The sequence below is a fragment of the Haliotis asinina genome, chromosome 13, assembly GCF_037392515.1.
Source record: "Haliotis asinina isolate JCU_RB_2024 chromosome 13, JCU_Hal_asi_v2, whole genome shotgun sequence".
NCBI lineage: Eukaryota > Metazoa > Mollusca > Gastropoda > Lepetellida > Haliotidae > Haliotis > Haliotis asinina.
Genome location: NC_090292.1, coordinates 44,057,477 through 44,074,962, shown reverse-complemented (window position 1 = coordinate 44,074,962; position 17,486 = coordinate 44,057,477). Strand labels below are relative to the sequence as shown.

At 39.7% G+C, this 17,486-nt stretch overlaps 2 protein-coding genes across 3 annotated transcripts in view; both read left to right on the top strand.

Annotated features, from left to right (window-relative positions):
* The first annotated feature begins 288 nt into the window (after nucleotides 1–288).
* LOC137260196 (multiple epidermal growth factor-like domains protein 10) lies at nucleotides 289–5,293 on the top strand. The gene is made up of 5 exons (XM_067797893.1): nucleotides 289–307; nucleotides 431–489; nucleotides 1,654–2,154; nucleotides 2,944–3,064; nucleotides 4,127–5,293. The coding sequence occupies exons 2-5, from the start codon at nucleotides 438–440 to the stop codon at nucleotides 4,296–4,298; spliced, it is 846 nt and encodes a 281-aa protein (XP_067653994.1). The 5' UTR covers nucleotides 289–307; nucleotides 431–437; the 3' UTR covers nucleotides 4,299–5,293.
* Nucleotides 5,294–8,491: 3,198 nt separating this feature from the next.
* The window catches only part of LOC137260079 (uncharacterized), a 32,257-nt gene continuing 23,262 nt past the window's right edge, over nucleotides 8,492–17,486 (top strand). For both annotated transcript variants that reach the window (XM_067797771.1, XM_067797770.1), the window contains exon 1: nucleotides 8,492–8,545. The gene's annotated coding sequence lies outside the window, so the exon portion shown is untranslated. The remainder of the gene's footprint in view (nucleotides 8,546–17,486) is intronic.

Genomic DNA, 17,486 nt, shown 5'->3' with positions numbered 1-17,486 from the left:
ATACCGTATGAAATAATTCTTATCCTATGACATGAGGAATTATGTTGGTTAATTGTTGGATAGCTTTGGATATTATTATTGTTGACATGTGGAAGTGTTGATCACTCTTGAAATGCTTTAAAAATAAGATTCAAGTAGGGTGGAAACATCCCGCGTTTGGATGCCATTGACCTTGACATTTCAACAAGAGTACATGTTCCTGCAAATAAGGAATAATAAAGTAAAACCAACCAGCTCGATCAATTTTCTAGTTTCAAATATTAGGAAACAAAAACAAAATGCGTTGTTGTTTATTTTCACTCGCGCGGTAAGTATCACTTCATATATGATAGTATTTCACGGACAATATTTCTTATCTTTGTTAATAACATAAAACTTATAACACCCATTGTGCATGTTTTCATTCATGGCGCGTGTTTTACTTCCTCAGAGCAATTATGGATTGGTTGATTATCCTGTGCTCGGTTTGCACGATTATCTCCACACAAGGTAAGAAGAACCATAATTTTACAAAAGTAACTAAACTGGATCTTAATGTAATACTAAGAGGATGTGCCGGGCCGGGACATAGGAGAATCTGATGTCATGTAAATTTACAACGCTACAAGTCAAATATTACGTGTCTCTATCAATCATCGAAAAGTTCAACTTCCGCATAAAGGCCCATGGATATCTCGGTTACAATAGGATCTCAGCAATTGACGCTCGTCGTAAAGGGCGGCTAACTGGATTGACGGTTCAGGATTGCTCGTTGTTTTACACATGTCACAGTGTCCAGTTACGTAGATCGATACTCATGATGTTGATCATTGGGTGAGACTCTTATTTACGGACTGCCACCATGTAATTGGAATATTGATCAATGTGGTGTTAAAGGATACATAGAATCTCACCCAAGTGTCAACTGATATCAAATAAATCAACATGATTTGGTAAAGTAACATGTATCCGAGGTTTGCCTAATTGATATCACTAGGCCCGAGAGTGACATTCATCAAAAGTCATTCTTCATTAGTTTTCAATGAAATATATATATATATATATATATATATATATATATATATATATATATATATATATATATATATATATATATATATATATATATATGTATGTGTGTGTGTGTGTGTGTGTGTGTGTGTGTGTGTGTGTGTGTGTGTGTGTGTATGTATGTATGTATGTATGTGTGTATATATATATATATATATATATATATATATATGTATATATATATATATATGTTTCCTGTTTCGTGTTTGTTTCCTAACCTCTGTTTTTATCATCCAAAGGAGATATCGCTTGTGTGAGATCAGACGTTATCTCCTGGGAGACATTGCTTTGACAGTAGATTTTGCTGTGTCATAGCATTGTGACGTCATCAAGTTCATGAAGTCATAGCATTATCAGGGCATTGTGCAAAATCTACTGTCAAAGCAATGTCTCCCAGGAGATAACGTCTGATCTCACACAAGCGATATCTCCTTTGGATGATAAAAACAGAGGTTAGGAAACAAACACGAAACAGGAAACATAGTTATAAAGCAACGTCAATTCGTTTGCTTCACTATCTCAGGTGATTACAGTTCATTCTTCAGCAGACACACGTCAATTCGTTTGCTTCACTACCTCAGGTGATTATAGTTCATTCTCCAGCAGACACATTCTCAACCGTTTCATCTGTCTCCTGCAAGGACAACCAGCACTGTTCTAGGTGTGACGGAGCAGGCGATTGCCTAGAGTGTACACCTGGGTATTTCGGCCGGAGATGCAATGCTACCTGTAGTAAGAATTGTCACAAGAAGAAATGTACGGAATCAGAAAATGGCAATGGTAACTGTACAGACGGCTGTGTCCCGGGATATCAAGGTACCAGCTGCATGGTACCATGTGACAGTTCAGGAGGTAGCTGTACAGAATGTCCAGGTGGTTGTGATGGAGGATATTGTCAGCTGGGTTCATCCTGTGTGTCCGGATGTGTAGACTCCTTCTACGGGACTGGCTGTAAGTCGTGTTTCAGTCGATGTAAGACCTGCAACAGATCGACAGGAGTTTGCATTGAATGCCATCCTCCATTTGAGGGTCAGGAAGGTGGATGTGAAAACAGCCATGGATCTGAAGAAGGCTTTGAAACAGGAGACCCAAAGAATGACCCACGTGAGTACATGTGCGCGTATGTCTGCTTTTTATTGATACTGATTGTTATTTTGTATATTTTGTATATTTTGTTGTTCCTTACATAATAATGTTTTGAATAATAATTATGATGGGTCGCATCTCGTTTTAATAGCTGGTCAACACTTTCAGGATTCTGGTTTTCCGGAATCTATCTGCTCCTAGTTTCTTAAGTGTTTACTTATGGGAGGCTTATTCTGGGGCATTCTACAGTGCTGACGATGTTCGTTTGTACGCAAACGTTCGGGAAATGACTAGATATATATAAAGGCCAGTTGCAGGACGGACATTTCTTGAGTTTATATCATCTGCATCCGTTAACGGTTGAATCAACATCATCCGCTGTCAGACAGATCACTGTGTTTACATTTTGCATCTGGTTGATTCTCTCTCACACCAAGACTTATGTGAGTTTGCTACTATATGTATATCTTGTGACCCATTGCCTTAGATTTTGTCTCATTTATATTGTATTAGAAATCTGTATTGTGAAATCTACTTGTGAATTTGTATACCTTGTTCTCATTGCATAATAATACATTATTTGAACGTTTATGACTTGTCTTTGTTCTGTTTTGCTAGTTGACGGGGGATTTCTTACGTTGTTTGTCACGGTAAATTCTCAACCGTAACATGATGTAGGAAAAATAATATAGTACACGTGTTCAGGCTAGATATCGGGTCCTTTTTGCATAGGTTAAGTTACAGCTTTAAGAAGTGTACTGAATGGTCCGTTTCACACGTTTAGTGTCGGTTTTCTCTGTTTGACAGAAGATGATGATGGTCAGACAAGTATTGCACTGACTGGACTGCTGTTGTCACTACTTCTACTTGTGTTCGGCGTCTTGGTGACACTCTGCTTGGTGTACTTTAAGTGCTTGCCCAAACAAAAGTGAGTTTCTCGCCGTGTTTCGATAACTGTCATTGCGCGACACCTACAGTAGCTATTGTAAAATTATTGTCCTCATGAGAGGGTACCAAAGTCCCAAAACATTCGAAGTAAAAAAAATTAAGTCTACCAGGTTTTTAATCGTAGAATAAGTGGGTCTTTTTTTATAGAATGGCAAGATTTCACGAATTGCTGACGGCTGAGGGGATGATGTAAATCCATCTAGGGTCCATGAAGGTAGCAAAGGTACTGTAAGTCCTCATGGTCCCTAGTATGGTGATCTACCTTCAGTTGTTAGCAATCTATAGTCCATTTTTATATTGTATTGTCCTCTATAGATAAATTGTTTTAGGTATAGTTACTAGTTTTATATTCTGCTCTGTTATATTCTAGTTGTTTTACTGTCCTTCGTTGACACGTTTTATAATGTTCTCGAACCGATATGACTGAGATGTTGCCGATGTGACGTTAAATATTAACTCACTCACTCACCTACAGTAGCACACATCGTGTGACTGACATGATGCAACGCACCGACAGTGAGGTTCATTGTTGGAGATATATTTCTAATATTGAATACTAGAACAACCCTGCAGGTTCTCGTGTGCCTAGAACACTGTAGGTTAGTGATTTGGTAAAGAATATGTGATTTCACCTGTTCGCATCATCCGAATCAGTGCAAAAAAGAGAGGTGCGTTAGAAACAAATGTCCTTGTGTGTAGCAACGCGCATGATAATGCACGCCATGGCGTGTACCGTAACGTGGCACATCTCCTTTTTGTCTGAGAAACAGGATTAAATATGGTCACTATGGGACAAACTTCGTATCAGCTTAGGCAATTGGGTTAAGTAAAATCAAAATTGCATCTGTTCTCCTAGCTGAAAATGGGTACCCGGTGGGATACGCCATCTGGATATTAGCCTTCAAGTGCTTAACACTTCGCTTCAAATTTAAGCCAGCCATTGATGTTTGCAGCTCAGCGCTTGTGTGGCATTCTATTTATGCGAGCTTGATCTCATAACAAAAACCATTGTGTGTGCATATTAAACATTTGCCTGTTGCAGGGAACGGCTTGAACAGAGGGAACAGAGAGAACAGATTCATCAAGATGAGGTGGAATATCTGGAGTATTTACCGTCAGTGCAGATCGGAAACTGCAATAATAACCGACATTCCAATCATGCCTATTATGACGTTGTTGATGGTGAGATGAGTCCCGCCATTGTTTTCCTCTGACAGTTTATTATTCCCATCTATGACATTCACAGTTTGACACAATGAAAGAGTAGCTTCAAAGTGTTTGATGCAGATAAAACTGTGATGATTCTGTCAATCACTTATCAACAGGAATGTGGCAGGCATCGCTGACCCATTCACATGCATCTGGTATCACACTTGTTAATAGTGTATGGTGATTTGTATCCTTAGTCTGCAAGTCCCTTTTCATGCCCTCAAATATTATCTTTAGGAAAACAGTAATATATGCACAGTTGAACTAAATAACATTAATGTCCCAATATGCTTTCATTTCTGCTGACGCAACAGGTTGGAATAAAGAAACGCTATTATTGGTGATGCAGTGTATGATAATACCATAGTTTCATTGTTGTCAGTAATATTAAATATTATATGTCTTTTGTATTCCGTAATTGTCCAGCCTCGTGACGACCATCGTTACACGGTGTTTCCCAAACTCTCACCCACTCACTCACTCACTCACTCACTCACATATTCATTCGCTCTTTCACTCATTTTCTCTATGTCTATCTTTCTCTCTAACTGCTGCCCGTGAACGCATTATCTGTGGATGAGGACAATGGTTAACCTGAACGATAACACTGTCTGTCATGGCAAAGGTCTTACTTGAAAGAAGCTGACAGTCAGAGGGCCTGTGTAAATAGCAGAACAATAGAAAAGCACAGTTAATGTGCACGAGTCACCTTTCCCTTGACTTCAACATACCGTTGGCTCGATGTTATCTCTGGCGTGAAATAGCAGTTCACCTTGTTCTTCAAGGACAAGAATTATTAGAAAATCAACACCATGCGTGGAGACTGACTTTACGCTGTGCAAAGTGCAGACTACAAACACTTCATTTGAAAGAAACTCCTTTTGTAGACCTAACACGTGTGGTGAAAATAGCCTCAAAACGTGCACTTTTCGTAATAATACAAAGACAGTGTTTGCACATTTTCTAGTTTTTGGGAGAACACCTTCAAATATATAAACCATTTGAAAGAAGTAATTGGTTGTTGTCAGTGAAGTGTATTGTACACTTGTGACATGCATTTGTAATTTATGTGCGATGACATGCATTTGTAATTTATGTGCGATAGACGACGAAAATAAAAAAAAGATAGAAATTATGGTAAAGAAGGTTTACTTGTATTTTGTTGGGTCGCAGTTTTAAATATGCCAACAGTCGGAAAATAGTGTCCTTCCTTTATCAGAAGTGAAATGTATCGTGGTGTCAAGGTGACTATGCATTATGTATTGTCTTCCTTATCAGAAGTAATGTGTATCGTGGTGTCAAGGTCACCATGCATTATGTATTGTCCTTCCTTATTAGAGTGTGACGCTCTTTCAGTATGTGGTAGGGTGAAGTCACACTGACATGAGTACGTACTGTTGACATCCGGATAATTCTGTGTCACAACCGCATGCTGGCATATGGTGTGCATTTGGCAACTACAGTGCTTCAGGTACAGCCGGACATTGACACCCTTTCCCGAACACCTGATGTCACTTAATGCATCGGGTAGGACAGGCCACTGGCGTCCTTTCCCCGTCAATGAATGCCACAAGTACGACAGGACGCTCTTTTCCTTAACACATGGTGTCACGTGTATTTTGATGTTGTTTACACTCACATATGAGCATAATTCGGCCTTTACATTCAACTGAATCGAATCTGTTTCTGGGGATACGCTAGAATGCGTATGTTTATGAAGTGACACATTGTAGTGCCAATCGAATCTTATGTCGTGCTAAAAGTAAGGAAAGTCACACTTGGGGAATAGTTTGACGAAATTTAGGTCATCTCAGCCGAATAAAATCTGTTAATTTTGTTTGGAAATCCTCAAAAACTGAAATGTTCTGCTTTATAATTATGAAGCTTGCATATGAGAGCATGTGAGTTTTCACGTTGGAGATATGGCACAGGATCCGGGCCGCAGATGGGAAGTCCCCAGGGCAACGTTTTCGTGACATGGTCCCCATTTTGAATGAGTTAGGGAGTTCGGTTTTACGGAACTTTTAGCAATATCAGCAATGTGAGCAACATCACGACCGGGGACCCTCACCTACACGTTGTATGCCATCAACGTGGCGAGCGAACGCTTTGATCTCTGAGCTACACCACGCCCGCCAATTTGACTTCAACACTACATGTAGTACCAATGTTGCAAGATCACTGAAGAACGGCGATCGGTGTACACTTGTTTTCCCCTTATTGGATGGTCATCGGCAATTTGAATTGCTTTTGCGCCTAGGAGGACATCTTTCGAGGTCACGTGTCTGGAAAATGCAGTTCATGGTGACTTAGTGTCACGTTGCAGCTGGACTAAGAACGCTAGCGAGTGTTGTGGCATACGTTTTGTCGCAGCATCTCGTTGCTCTCTCGCCTTAACCTGCTTTTCATCCACACCTCCAGCCATTGAGCACGGATGCGATGGTTGACGCGAATGACGTTAACTGGTAAGGTCACATGTATTTAATAGCATTTTATAGGTATTTTGTGTTTAGAATATTTTGGATTTAATTACTAGTCTTAAATTTATTCCTGTGATACACTAGTTAGTTTACTGTCCTTCGTCAGAACGTGTTATAGTGACTGCGTTAATATTGAACGTCGATCGCATCGGAAATATTGCAGCCATATCGTTACGAAGACATCCTTGACACAAAAAAGAAATATATGCATATTATAAGAAAAAACTGTCGACAAAGGACAGTAAAAGCACCATATCACCACTGGAACTAGAACTAACATGGAAAGCTAAAACTAATAGCACTGTTTGGACAGTACAATTTAAAACCTGGCTATAGATCGCCAACGACTGACAGTGAGTGAGTGAGTTTAGTTTTACGCCGCACTCAGCAATATTCCACCTATATGGCACCGGTCTGTAAATAATCGAGTCTGGACCAGACAATCCAGTGACCAACAACATGAGCATCGACCTGCACAATTGGGAACCGATGATATGTCTCAACCAAGTCAGCGCGTCTGACCACCCGATCCCGTTAGTCGCCTCTTACGACAAGCATAGCCGCTTTTTTATGGCAAGCATGGGTTGCTGAAGGCCTATTCTACCCTGGGACCTTCACGGGTCACGACTGACAAGCGTTTTATAATTCAATTGTAGTCATTGATAATTACTACTATTTTATATCACAAAATGGTTCAAATATATTTGACGATAAATTTGAACTCGCTCAGTTTTATATTTACTGATACGAGCTGAGCACAGTAGTCCCCTTGCCTCGACGTTCATTGATAAGGTTTTGACAACGATTATTAAACTCGGGTCTTTTAGGAAGTAAATTTTCCAGATGTAGCATTGCAAGTTTAAAGAACTTGATCGTGTCGATAAGGGTGCAGTCACATGATAGGTGCATCCTGTGGTTATGCAAAGTACATACGGAGAGGATATGCACAAGGAAAGCTGTCGCTGAACAATGGTCCCACTGGTCAAGTTTTCAAGCTCTCTGCTAAATGAGCCACGTGAGTGACCTCTGTCGGGTGACCCTATGCTGACATGTTAAATCACAACGCAGTCAGCCGCACGCTGCAGTCCCACAACGAGTCTAAGTGTGTCATGTCTCGGAAGCAGTTAGCACTACCATGTTTAATCTAAAGCTGTAACACTGACATTTTCCAGGAAGTGTTAAAGACAAGGGACAAAAGCGAACTTGTTTTATTATCTTTTTCCTGTTCATTGTCATAGTTCAGATAAGTAATTTCTGGGAAGTTGAGATTTCCAAGGAAGATGGCCAAATAGGTGTACGAATCACTGACACGCTTTCAGCAGGCTAGGGGATCGGGTCTGTTTCAGTGAAAGTAGACTGGAGTCGGGAGATGGTACAGTGAGCAGAGAGACAGACCAAACAAGTAGTAAACGTGTATTACAAGTGGCTGTTTTGCCCAGGGAGGAAAGCGTTAAAACGTAAACAGGAGTTGTGTGAGGTGTTGTAAGAGCCACAGCCTGAAACTGTTCCACATGACTAACAGTGAGGAATCCATGTAGTAATGCCTGAGTGCCATCTTATCCTCTAAGTGCATCACAAATCTGAAATCTCAAATAATTGATAATACTAACTACGATCAGGCATTACAATGCCACAATGTATTTTCCCCGACGAAGACACTGGTTTGGAGCCATGTCTGGAGCATGCAGTAACACATATAAGCTGGTCACGTGACACGGCGCAGTGGAATGCAGGCGGCACCACGAATGAAGCTTAATCGGGTCGTCATTCTGGTGAGTACCTCTGTAATTAGTTTTCGTGAACAAAATATCCATTTCATGTTGACAGCGACCTGTTGTTACAAAGGCTGACAGTCATATGGATAATAAACATTCCAGTACAGTGCGGAGTGAAAGTAGATCAGGTCTGGCGTACACACTCATGTATTACAACATTGCTATATTTGATTTGGCAAGCTGTTTAGTATCAAGGTCTCTGTATCAAAGGTCGACTGTCGTAACAATAGGAATAAGCATAGACTCACTCTGATCTGTTGTCCACATGATACCCGACACCCTACCTAAACATCGATCATATTCACAAGGTACGTCAGTCTGTTATGTCTCAGGTGATCGCCGTGTCACGTTGCCCCTTATCACAGGTGCGCAGGTACAGATTGCTGCCCCATTGTGTACATTTACTGCAGTAGTTCAGTCTGATTTATAGATTTATGAACAGTGCTATATACTGGATTTGACTATATAGATGCATCACTAGTATATAGGGACGGATGTTTATAATCACAAGGGTGGCAGTCAAACCGGCGACCTTTTGACAAACACCGGATGTTATTCATTCAGGATCGATTAAGTTGACGCTTAACACATTACATGATAGAGCGTGTGGTAGCAACTGTTTTAGTATATTATGTGGCAAACAACAACGTGTGTTACCAGTTCCCCAAAACATATACAAAAGAAACACAGCGGTTAATGAATTTTAAACATCTGAACAGTAAATGTGAACCGATGTTTCGAAACACAAAACATCTGAATAGTAACTGTGATCAGATATAAACATACACTAAACATCTGGATAGTAACTGTGATCAGATATAAACATACACTAAACATCTGGATAGTAACTGTGAGCAGATATAAACATACACTAAACATCTGGATAGTAAATGTAAGCAGATATAAAGGAACACTAAACATCTGGATAGTAACTGTGAGCAGATATAAAGGAACACTAAACATATGATTAATCAAAACACACTAAGCATTTGAATAAGAAATGTGAACAGATATTTCAAAACACTAACCATATCAATAGCAAAAAAAAAAAATAAATAATCATTAAGCACATGAATAGTAAAGGCAAACATATATTCCGAAAAACTAAATACTTGAATCGTAAAATTTTAACTGATGTTTCGATAGTGGGCATTATGGGAAGCACAGTGAGACAAGGCTGTTAGAGAAATTAGCCGGGTCATCACAGGGGCGATCAGGGTTTGATCGTGTCATCAACCACTGATGTACCTGGATTTTATAGTCATATCGACTACTGATTAGCCTGGATTTAATCGGGGTACCAACCAATTTTGCCTGGATTTGATTATATTTTTCAAATACCCATTCACTTGGATTTGACTGTACTATAAACCACTGATTTACCTGTCTTTAACTATGCTATCAATCATTGATTCACTTGGATTTGACTGTACTATAAACCACTGATTTACCTGTCTTTAACTATGCTATCAGTCATTGATTCACTTGGATTTGACTGTACTATAAACCACTGATTTACCTGTCTTTAACTATGCTATCAATCATTGATTCACTTGGATTTGACTGTACTATAAACCACTGATTTACCTGTCTTTAACTATGCTATCAATCATTGATTCACGTGGATTTGTCCCGTGTGGACCCGGGACAGAATGTGTCCACAGCACCCCATTGCTTGTCGTAAGAGGCGACTAAATTGGGCAACCTGTTTGCCGTGGGTTGCGTCCCGTGTCGGTGGAGGACGGGATCCTGGTGGTTGAGGGCAGTAGGGGACTGAACCAATTTGCTCCTATTGCTCAACACACCACTTCGGCCCTTACTTCACCTAGACGGGTGGTAGAATCGGCCCGATTCTATCAATCGGCTGGTCACGCCATGCCCTGTGCATAGAAAGTATTTTCGCACATTTGATTTATTGGGCATTGGTCTTTTTGACGTCTAGTGTGTAATACCTTTTTGCTATATCTACTTGCCTAGAGTCCTATGCCAGAAGGCGGTGGCTCATGGGCCAATCTGGTGATGTCGACCTCTGTGTTCTATATGTCTCCAATTTCTTGCTAATAGCCGAACCAGCCTAGCATTTGAATTGGTAGACAAATGTAGCTACTCATGTCGTATTTACTGGAGTATACCACTCCTGTATCCTTAGTGTTTGCAGGCTGGAGTTCCACTGCAGTACAACACTGTCCTCGTTGACACTCGGTGGCGGGTGGGGAGCGGGAGTGCTGAATCTATTATCATCACCATGTCAATCACCCTTTCTGGTTCCACGAGAAACGACAAAAAAAGACGTTTAGAGGCTGATCATCTTTCTTGTAATGAAGATGTTTCAGGTCCAACACACCAAGAACCTTGGCCAAGATTCATAGTTATTGAATCTACCAATGGTGAACCACTCAAGATCAATCCATTTCTAGTATCAAAGACAATACAATCTATTTGTGGAGAGGTTAAGAACGTTTCACGTCTCAGAGGAGGTACACTTTTTGTTGAGTGTGCGCGACGACAGCAATCCATAAATTTATTGCAACAACATCAATTTGCCAACGTCAATGTTGCTGTCTCAGCTCATAGAACTCTGAACTCAAGTAGAGGCATTGTTAGGGATAGAGCCCATTGTCTGGCGGACATGTCCGAGGATGAAATAGTGGCTGAACTTAAGGATCAGAATGTAACTTCCGTCAAACGCTTTCCTGTTAAGAAGCAGGATGGTAGCATTGTACCTGGCCACACTTACATGTTTACCTTTTCATCGTGCACTCTGCCAAAGTCAATCAAAGCCGGCTATTTCAATATCGGAGTGGAGGTGTATATCCCCACTCCACTCCGCTGCTATTCCTGTCAGAAGTTTGGACACGGGTCTAAGTCCTGTCGAAACACTCCTCGTTGTCATCGTTGTAGTGAACATCATCAGGACTCTGACTGCAGCAATGATATTAAATGTGCCAATTGTGGAAGCAGTCATCTTTCCTCTTCTAAATGTTGTCCTGAATGGCAAATGCAATCTAAGATACTTAAATTAAAGTATGAAACAAATATTTCCTTCATGGAGGCTAAAAACAAAGTCCTTAGCCAGAATCAACATAATCCCTCTCCCACTGTGACATACTCTGCTGCAGTCTCACGACGACCAGAAACAATCTCTACTTCGTGTCAAACGGATTTGACCTGGATGGCTTCTGAGAAACCTGTTCATGTGAATAGTACTTCTGGCAGTCAGGGCTTTTTTACAACGTCTGCCTCTCAGACTATTAGTCATGTATCAGGTGAAATTGTTCAAACAGCTATAGATGTTGAAACGTCAAAAGGTGAAATGTCAAAATCGCAAAGAAAGCGTCTAAATCGTAGATCAAAGAAATCTCCTGCTGATACTCCTGTAGAGGTTCACAATTTGTTTGAGCCTTTGGAGATGGATGATAGGCCATCTTCACAAAACCGAAATAACGGTACACCCTCCTCTCGTACACGTGAGAGGTCTCCAATAGAACCGCCATGAGTAACGCTACAAATGTAGTACAGTGGAATTGCAGAGGGCTTAGGAATAATTTTCACGAAGTCCAATTATTAGCTCAAGATTTAAACCCATCAGCATTTAGTCTACAGGAAACATTTCTGAAACGTGATGATAAGTTTGAAATGCGTCAGTACAACTCGCATCACTGTTTTTCACCTCCGGGGGATAAAGCAACCGGGGGTGCTTCCATCTTGGTGAGACAGGGTATCATTCACAGCCCTGTTCCTCTTACAACTAAACTTCAGGCTGTTGCTGTCCGACTAACCTTACACGTCACGATCACACTCTGTTCGTTGTACATACCACCATCCTCGACTCTTCAGCTATCAGAACTTCAGGATTTATATTCCCAATTGCCTGGACCCTGTGTTATAACGGGAGATCTCAACGGTCATAATCCTCTGTGGGGAAGCAACGATACGAACAATAAAGGTAAAATTCTTGAAGATTTTGTTTCTAATAATGACTTGTGCATATTTAACGACGGTTCGAACACATATCTACATCCAGCAACGGGTACATATTCAGTACTAGATTTGTCAATCACAGATCCAACCATACTTAATGAATTTTCATGGTCAGTCCACGGTGACCTGTGTGGTAGTGACCATTTTCCGACAGTAATCACTGCTATAAATCCAACTGATGATCTGTCGACGTCAAGATGGAATTTTTCTAAAGCTAATTGGCCTTTATTTCAGACTAGTTGTACTAAAAACGTAAAACCAGAATTTTTCATGGACGCTCATGATGCAATCCAGTCATTTTCGGAGACACTGAAACAAATTGCTGATGATACTATTCCTAAGTCCTCTGTAAATCCACACATTCGTAAGCCATGGTTTGATAACGAATGTAAACAGGCCAGGAAAAGTAGGAAGAAAGCAGAAGACTATTTTCGCCGACACCCTACTGTTCACAATTTAGATAAAGTTAAAATTTTAAATGCCAAGGCTCGACGCACGTTTAAGCAGAATAAACGTCAGTCTTGGAGAAAATATGTTTCCAAGATCAATTCACGCACACCTATTTCAAAGGTGTGGAATATGATACAAAGAATAAAGGGCAAAGGTTCCAAATCTACCGTTCAACATTTAAAGGATGGTGATAATTTATTAACGGATAAGGCTGACATTGCCAATAAGCTTGGTGAAACTCTCGCCAGGCACTCATCTTCATCCAATTATGTCCCTGAATTTCAAAAGCACCAGAAACAACAGGAGAAGAAAACAATCAATTTTAACTCGGACAATGGTGAAGATTATAATGAATTATTTTCACTGCATGAGCTCTATACCGCCCTTGAACAGGCTCATGATACAGCTACAGGGGCTGATGGTATCCATTATCAGCTCCTGAAGCATTTGCCCAAAACATGTTTGGAAACGCTGCTTAATATATTTGATAATATCTGGACTACAGGCAATTTTCCAAATTCCTGGCGTAATGCCATTGTAGTCCCAATACCAAAGCCTGGTCGAGATCATACTGATCCATCTAATTATAGACCAATCTCCTTAACGAGTTGTGTATGTAAAACCATGGAGCGAATGGTAAATAATAGATTGGTATGAAATAATACATGGTATCTTGAAACCAACAACCTGATTACAAATATTCAATGTGGTTTCAGGAAAAATCGCAGTACCATTGATCATTTGGTACGTTTAGAATCCTTTGTGAAAAATGCTATAGTAAATAAACAACATGCTGTATCAATTTTCTTTGATCTCGAGAAAGCTTATGATACCACGTGGAAGCATGGCATTTTAAAGGATTTACATGATTTTGGTTTGAGAGGTCGTTTACCTCTTTTTATATCACAGTTTTTACAAGACAGGCAATTTCAAGTCCGAGTGGGTTCTACCCTGTCTGATCATTACAATCAGGATCAGGGTGTCCCTCAAGGCACTATTTTGTCTGTCACATTATTTATTATTAAGATCAACAGTCTATCAAAGGTTTTAAATGATTCAATTGATGGATCATTATTCGTGGATGATTTTAATATCTCTTGTCGTGGTAAAAATATGCGCACCATTGAACGGCAATTACAGTTGTGTTTAAATAAAATAAATAACTGGTGTCTTGAAAACGGATTTAAATTTTCTAAATCCAAAACTAATTGTATACACTTCTGTAGAAAATATAAACCTCATAAGGACCCAGAGCTAACCTTAAATGGCTCTCCCATCAAGGTGGTAAAGGAGGCCAAGTTCTTGGGCTTAATTTTTGATTCCCATTTAACATTTCTGCCACATATTAAATCTCTTAAAGCTAAATGCCTCAAGGCGCTCGATTTGTTAAAAGTTGTATCCAATTCAAAGTGGGGAGGGGATCAGACTACTCTCCTTCACTTATATAGATCACTTGTCCGCTCTAAACTTGACTATGGCTCAATTGTATATGGTGGAGCCTGCAAAAGTAACCTTAAACTTTTAGATTCAGTGCATCATCAAGGTCTAAGACTTTGTCTTGGCTCCTTTCGAACGTCACCCATTGAGAGCCTCTTCGTCGAGGCTGATGAGCCATCCCTTGACCAACGCCGTATAAAATTAGCCTTACAGTACGTGACAAAACTACATTCCAATCAGTCAAACCCTGCCTATAACTGCATCTTTAATCCCCTTTTTGAGGAACGGTACAACAGAAAAACTTCTCTTGTTCCGCCTTTAGGCCACAGAATTAAATCGTTTATTTCTGCTGCCGGCATTGAGCTGGACAATATAGCACCTTCCCGTCTTCTTTCTTCTCCTCCTTGGCAGTTAGTTAGGCCACAAGTCGACCTAACACTAGCCACATTTAAAAAATCAGAAACTAATGAATTACAATATAAACAAGAATTTAATCAATTGAAGCATAGATATAGCAATTATAAATCCTTATTTACAGATGGGTCCAAGGATGGTGGCGCAGTGGCTTGTGCCACTGTCATTGGATCCAGAACAATATCTTCTAGATTACCAGATAATAGTTCTATTTTTACAGCAGAAGCAAACGCCATATTATCGGCTCTCAAATATATTCAAAGACACACTAAACATAAACAATATATAATTTATTCAGATTCTCTTTCTTGCCTTCAGGCTATTAAAAACCTATCTTGTAAACATCCACTTTTAATTGATATTATTGAATTGTATAATAATCTTGCTACTGGCCAATGCGACATCGTCTTTTGTTGGTTACCCAGTCACGTAGGCATTTCTGGTAACGCAATGGCCGATCTTGCTGCTAAGGCAGCACTCAACAAATCTGTGACACCACTTCTTATTCCCTACACTGATTACAAAGCTACCATTAGATCTTATAGCCGTGATCTGATGCAGAAGAAGTGGGACACCCAAGTGGGTGTAAATAAATTACATGGAATTAAACCATATATTGGGTATACCCACTTGGGTTGTCAGTCCAGATTTGAAGAGGTCATTTTGCGGCGGTGTCGTATTGGCCATACACGATATACTCATGAATACCTTTTGAAAGGTGAGGATCCTCCGTTCTGCATCCCTTGTGATGAAAGAATCACAGTCAAGCATATCCTGCTTGACTGTGTAGAGTATTCCATCACAAGGGATCAGTATTTTAATTCACGAACTATGATTGATCTTTTTACTCATACCAGCTCTCATTTAATTATTGCCTTCTTAAAAGAATTAGATTTGTTATCAGAATTGTAAATAGATAAATATTTTATTATTGGTAGTCTAGATTAATAACTGAGATTGTGAGTGGCTGTGCCCTCGAGGGGGGTTGAAGTATTGTAAAATTATTGTCCTCCTGAGAGGGTACGTAAGTCCAAAACATTCTATGTAAATTTAGTACGACCAAACTTTTAATCGTAGTATATTTGTTGTTTTTAATAATGGCTAACTTTCAGTATAATCGCCAACGGCTGAGGGGATGGTGTAAATCCTTCTGGGGTCCATGCAGGTAGCAGAAGTACTGTAAGTCCCCATGGTCCCTAGTATGGTGATCTACCTTCAGTTGTTGGCGATCTACAGCCCGTATTTTATGTTGTATTGTCCGAATAGTGGTAATTGTTTTAACTCTCCACACTAGTTTTAATTGTAAATGTGATGCTCTAGTGGTTTTACTGTCCTTTGACGACAGGATTTTATAATGTATACATATTTCATTTCAGTATCAAAATGTTCTCGTCACGATATGGCTGACATATTGCCAATGTGACGTTAAGTATTAACTCACTCACTCACTCACTCACGTGGATTTGACTGTGTTATGAACCACTGATTCACGAGGATTTGGCTGTGTAATGAACCACTGATTCACGAGGATTTGATTGTGTTATCAGACACTGATTCACCTGGGCGTGATGGTGTTATGAACCAATGATTCACATGGGATTAATTGTAGTACCGACTACTGACTTGCCTGGATTTAATCGCGTTACCAACCAATGATTCATCTGGATTTGGTTGTCTTTTCAAATAATAATTCACCTGGATTTGACTGTAATATAAACCACTATTTTATCCTTTTTTTCAATTGTGGGATCACACATTGATTCACCATTTTGTGATTGTGTTAACCAGGATTTAGATGTGTTACGAATCACTGATTCACGTAGATTTGAATATGTTATCAAACACAGATTCACATGGCTTCGATTGTGTTTGTGAAACATAGATTCAAGAGGATTTGACTGTTGTCAAGCACTGATTGCGTGGATTTCATTGTGTTATAAATAACTGATTTGCAATCAACACGTATTCATCTGGATTTGATTGTGTCAGCGGGCATTGATTCACCTATATTTGATTGTGTTATCAAACACTTTTTCATCTGGATTTGACAGTGTTATAAACCACTAGTTTCAAGTGTGTTATGGACCACTGATTCACGTAGATTTGATTTAATTCCCAAACACTAAACATCTGATTAGTTATTGTGAGCAGAAATAAACGAACACTAAACATGCATATTCATAGAAATTGTGAGCAGATATGAAGACACACTAAACACATGAATAATTAAAACACACTATAAGTGAACAGATATTTCATGGATTCGATTGTGTTATCAAACAGTCATCGCCTCGATTTGATTGACGTGTTATTTGATTTGATTCACATGAATTAGTCTGTATCATCGCCCACTAAGTTTCCGGGAAGTAATTAATTATAAGATGTCGGAGGGAGGACAACCTAGTTGTTAGCTCATTACGCAAAGAATTCGGGTCGGGTGCTCCACAGGGATACAACGTGAAACTCATTTCTGGCGTTTTCATAAGGATAAGAGCGTCGCAAATTAAAGACCACATACTACATCCTGCCCTTCATTCGATGAACCACTGTTAAAGTGGTTGTTATTCGAGTTATCAGTCGCTAATATACTCGAGTCTGCATTCGCGGTGTGACACTGTCCTGAGCGATGTCGATGTAGTACTCGCCTGGATAACCC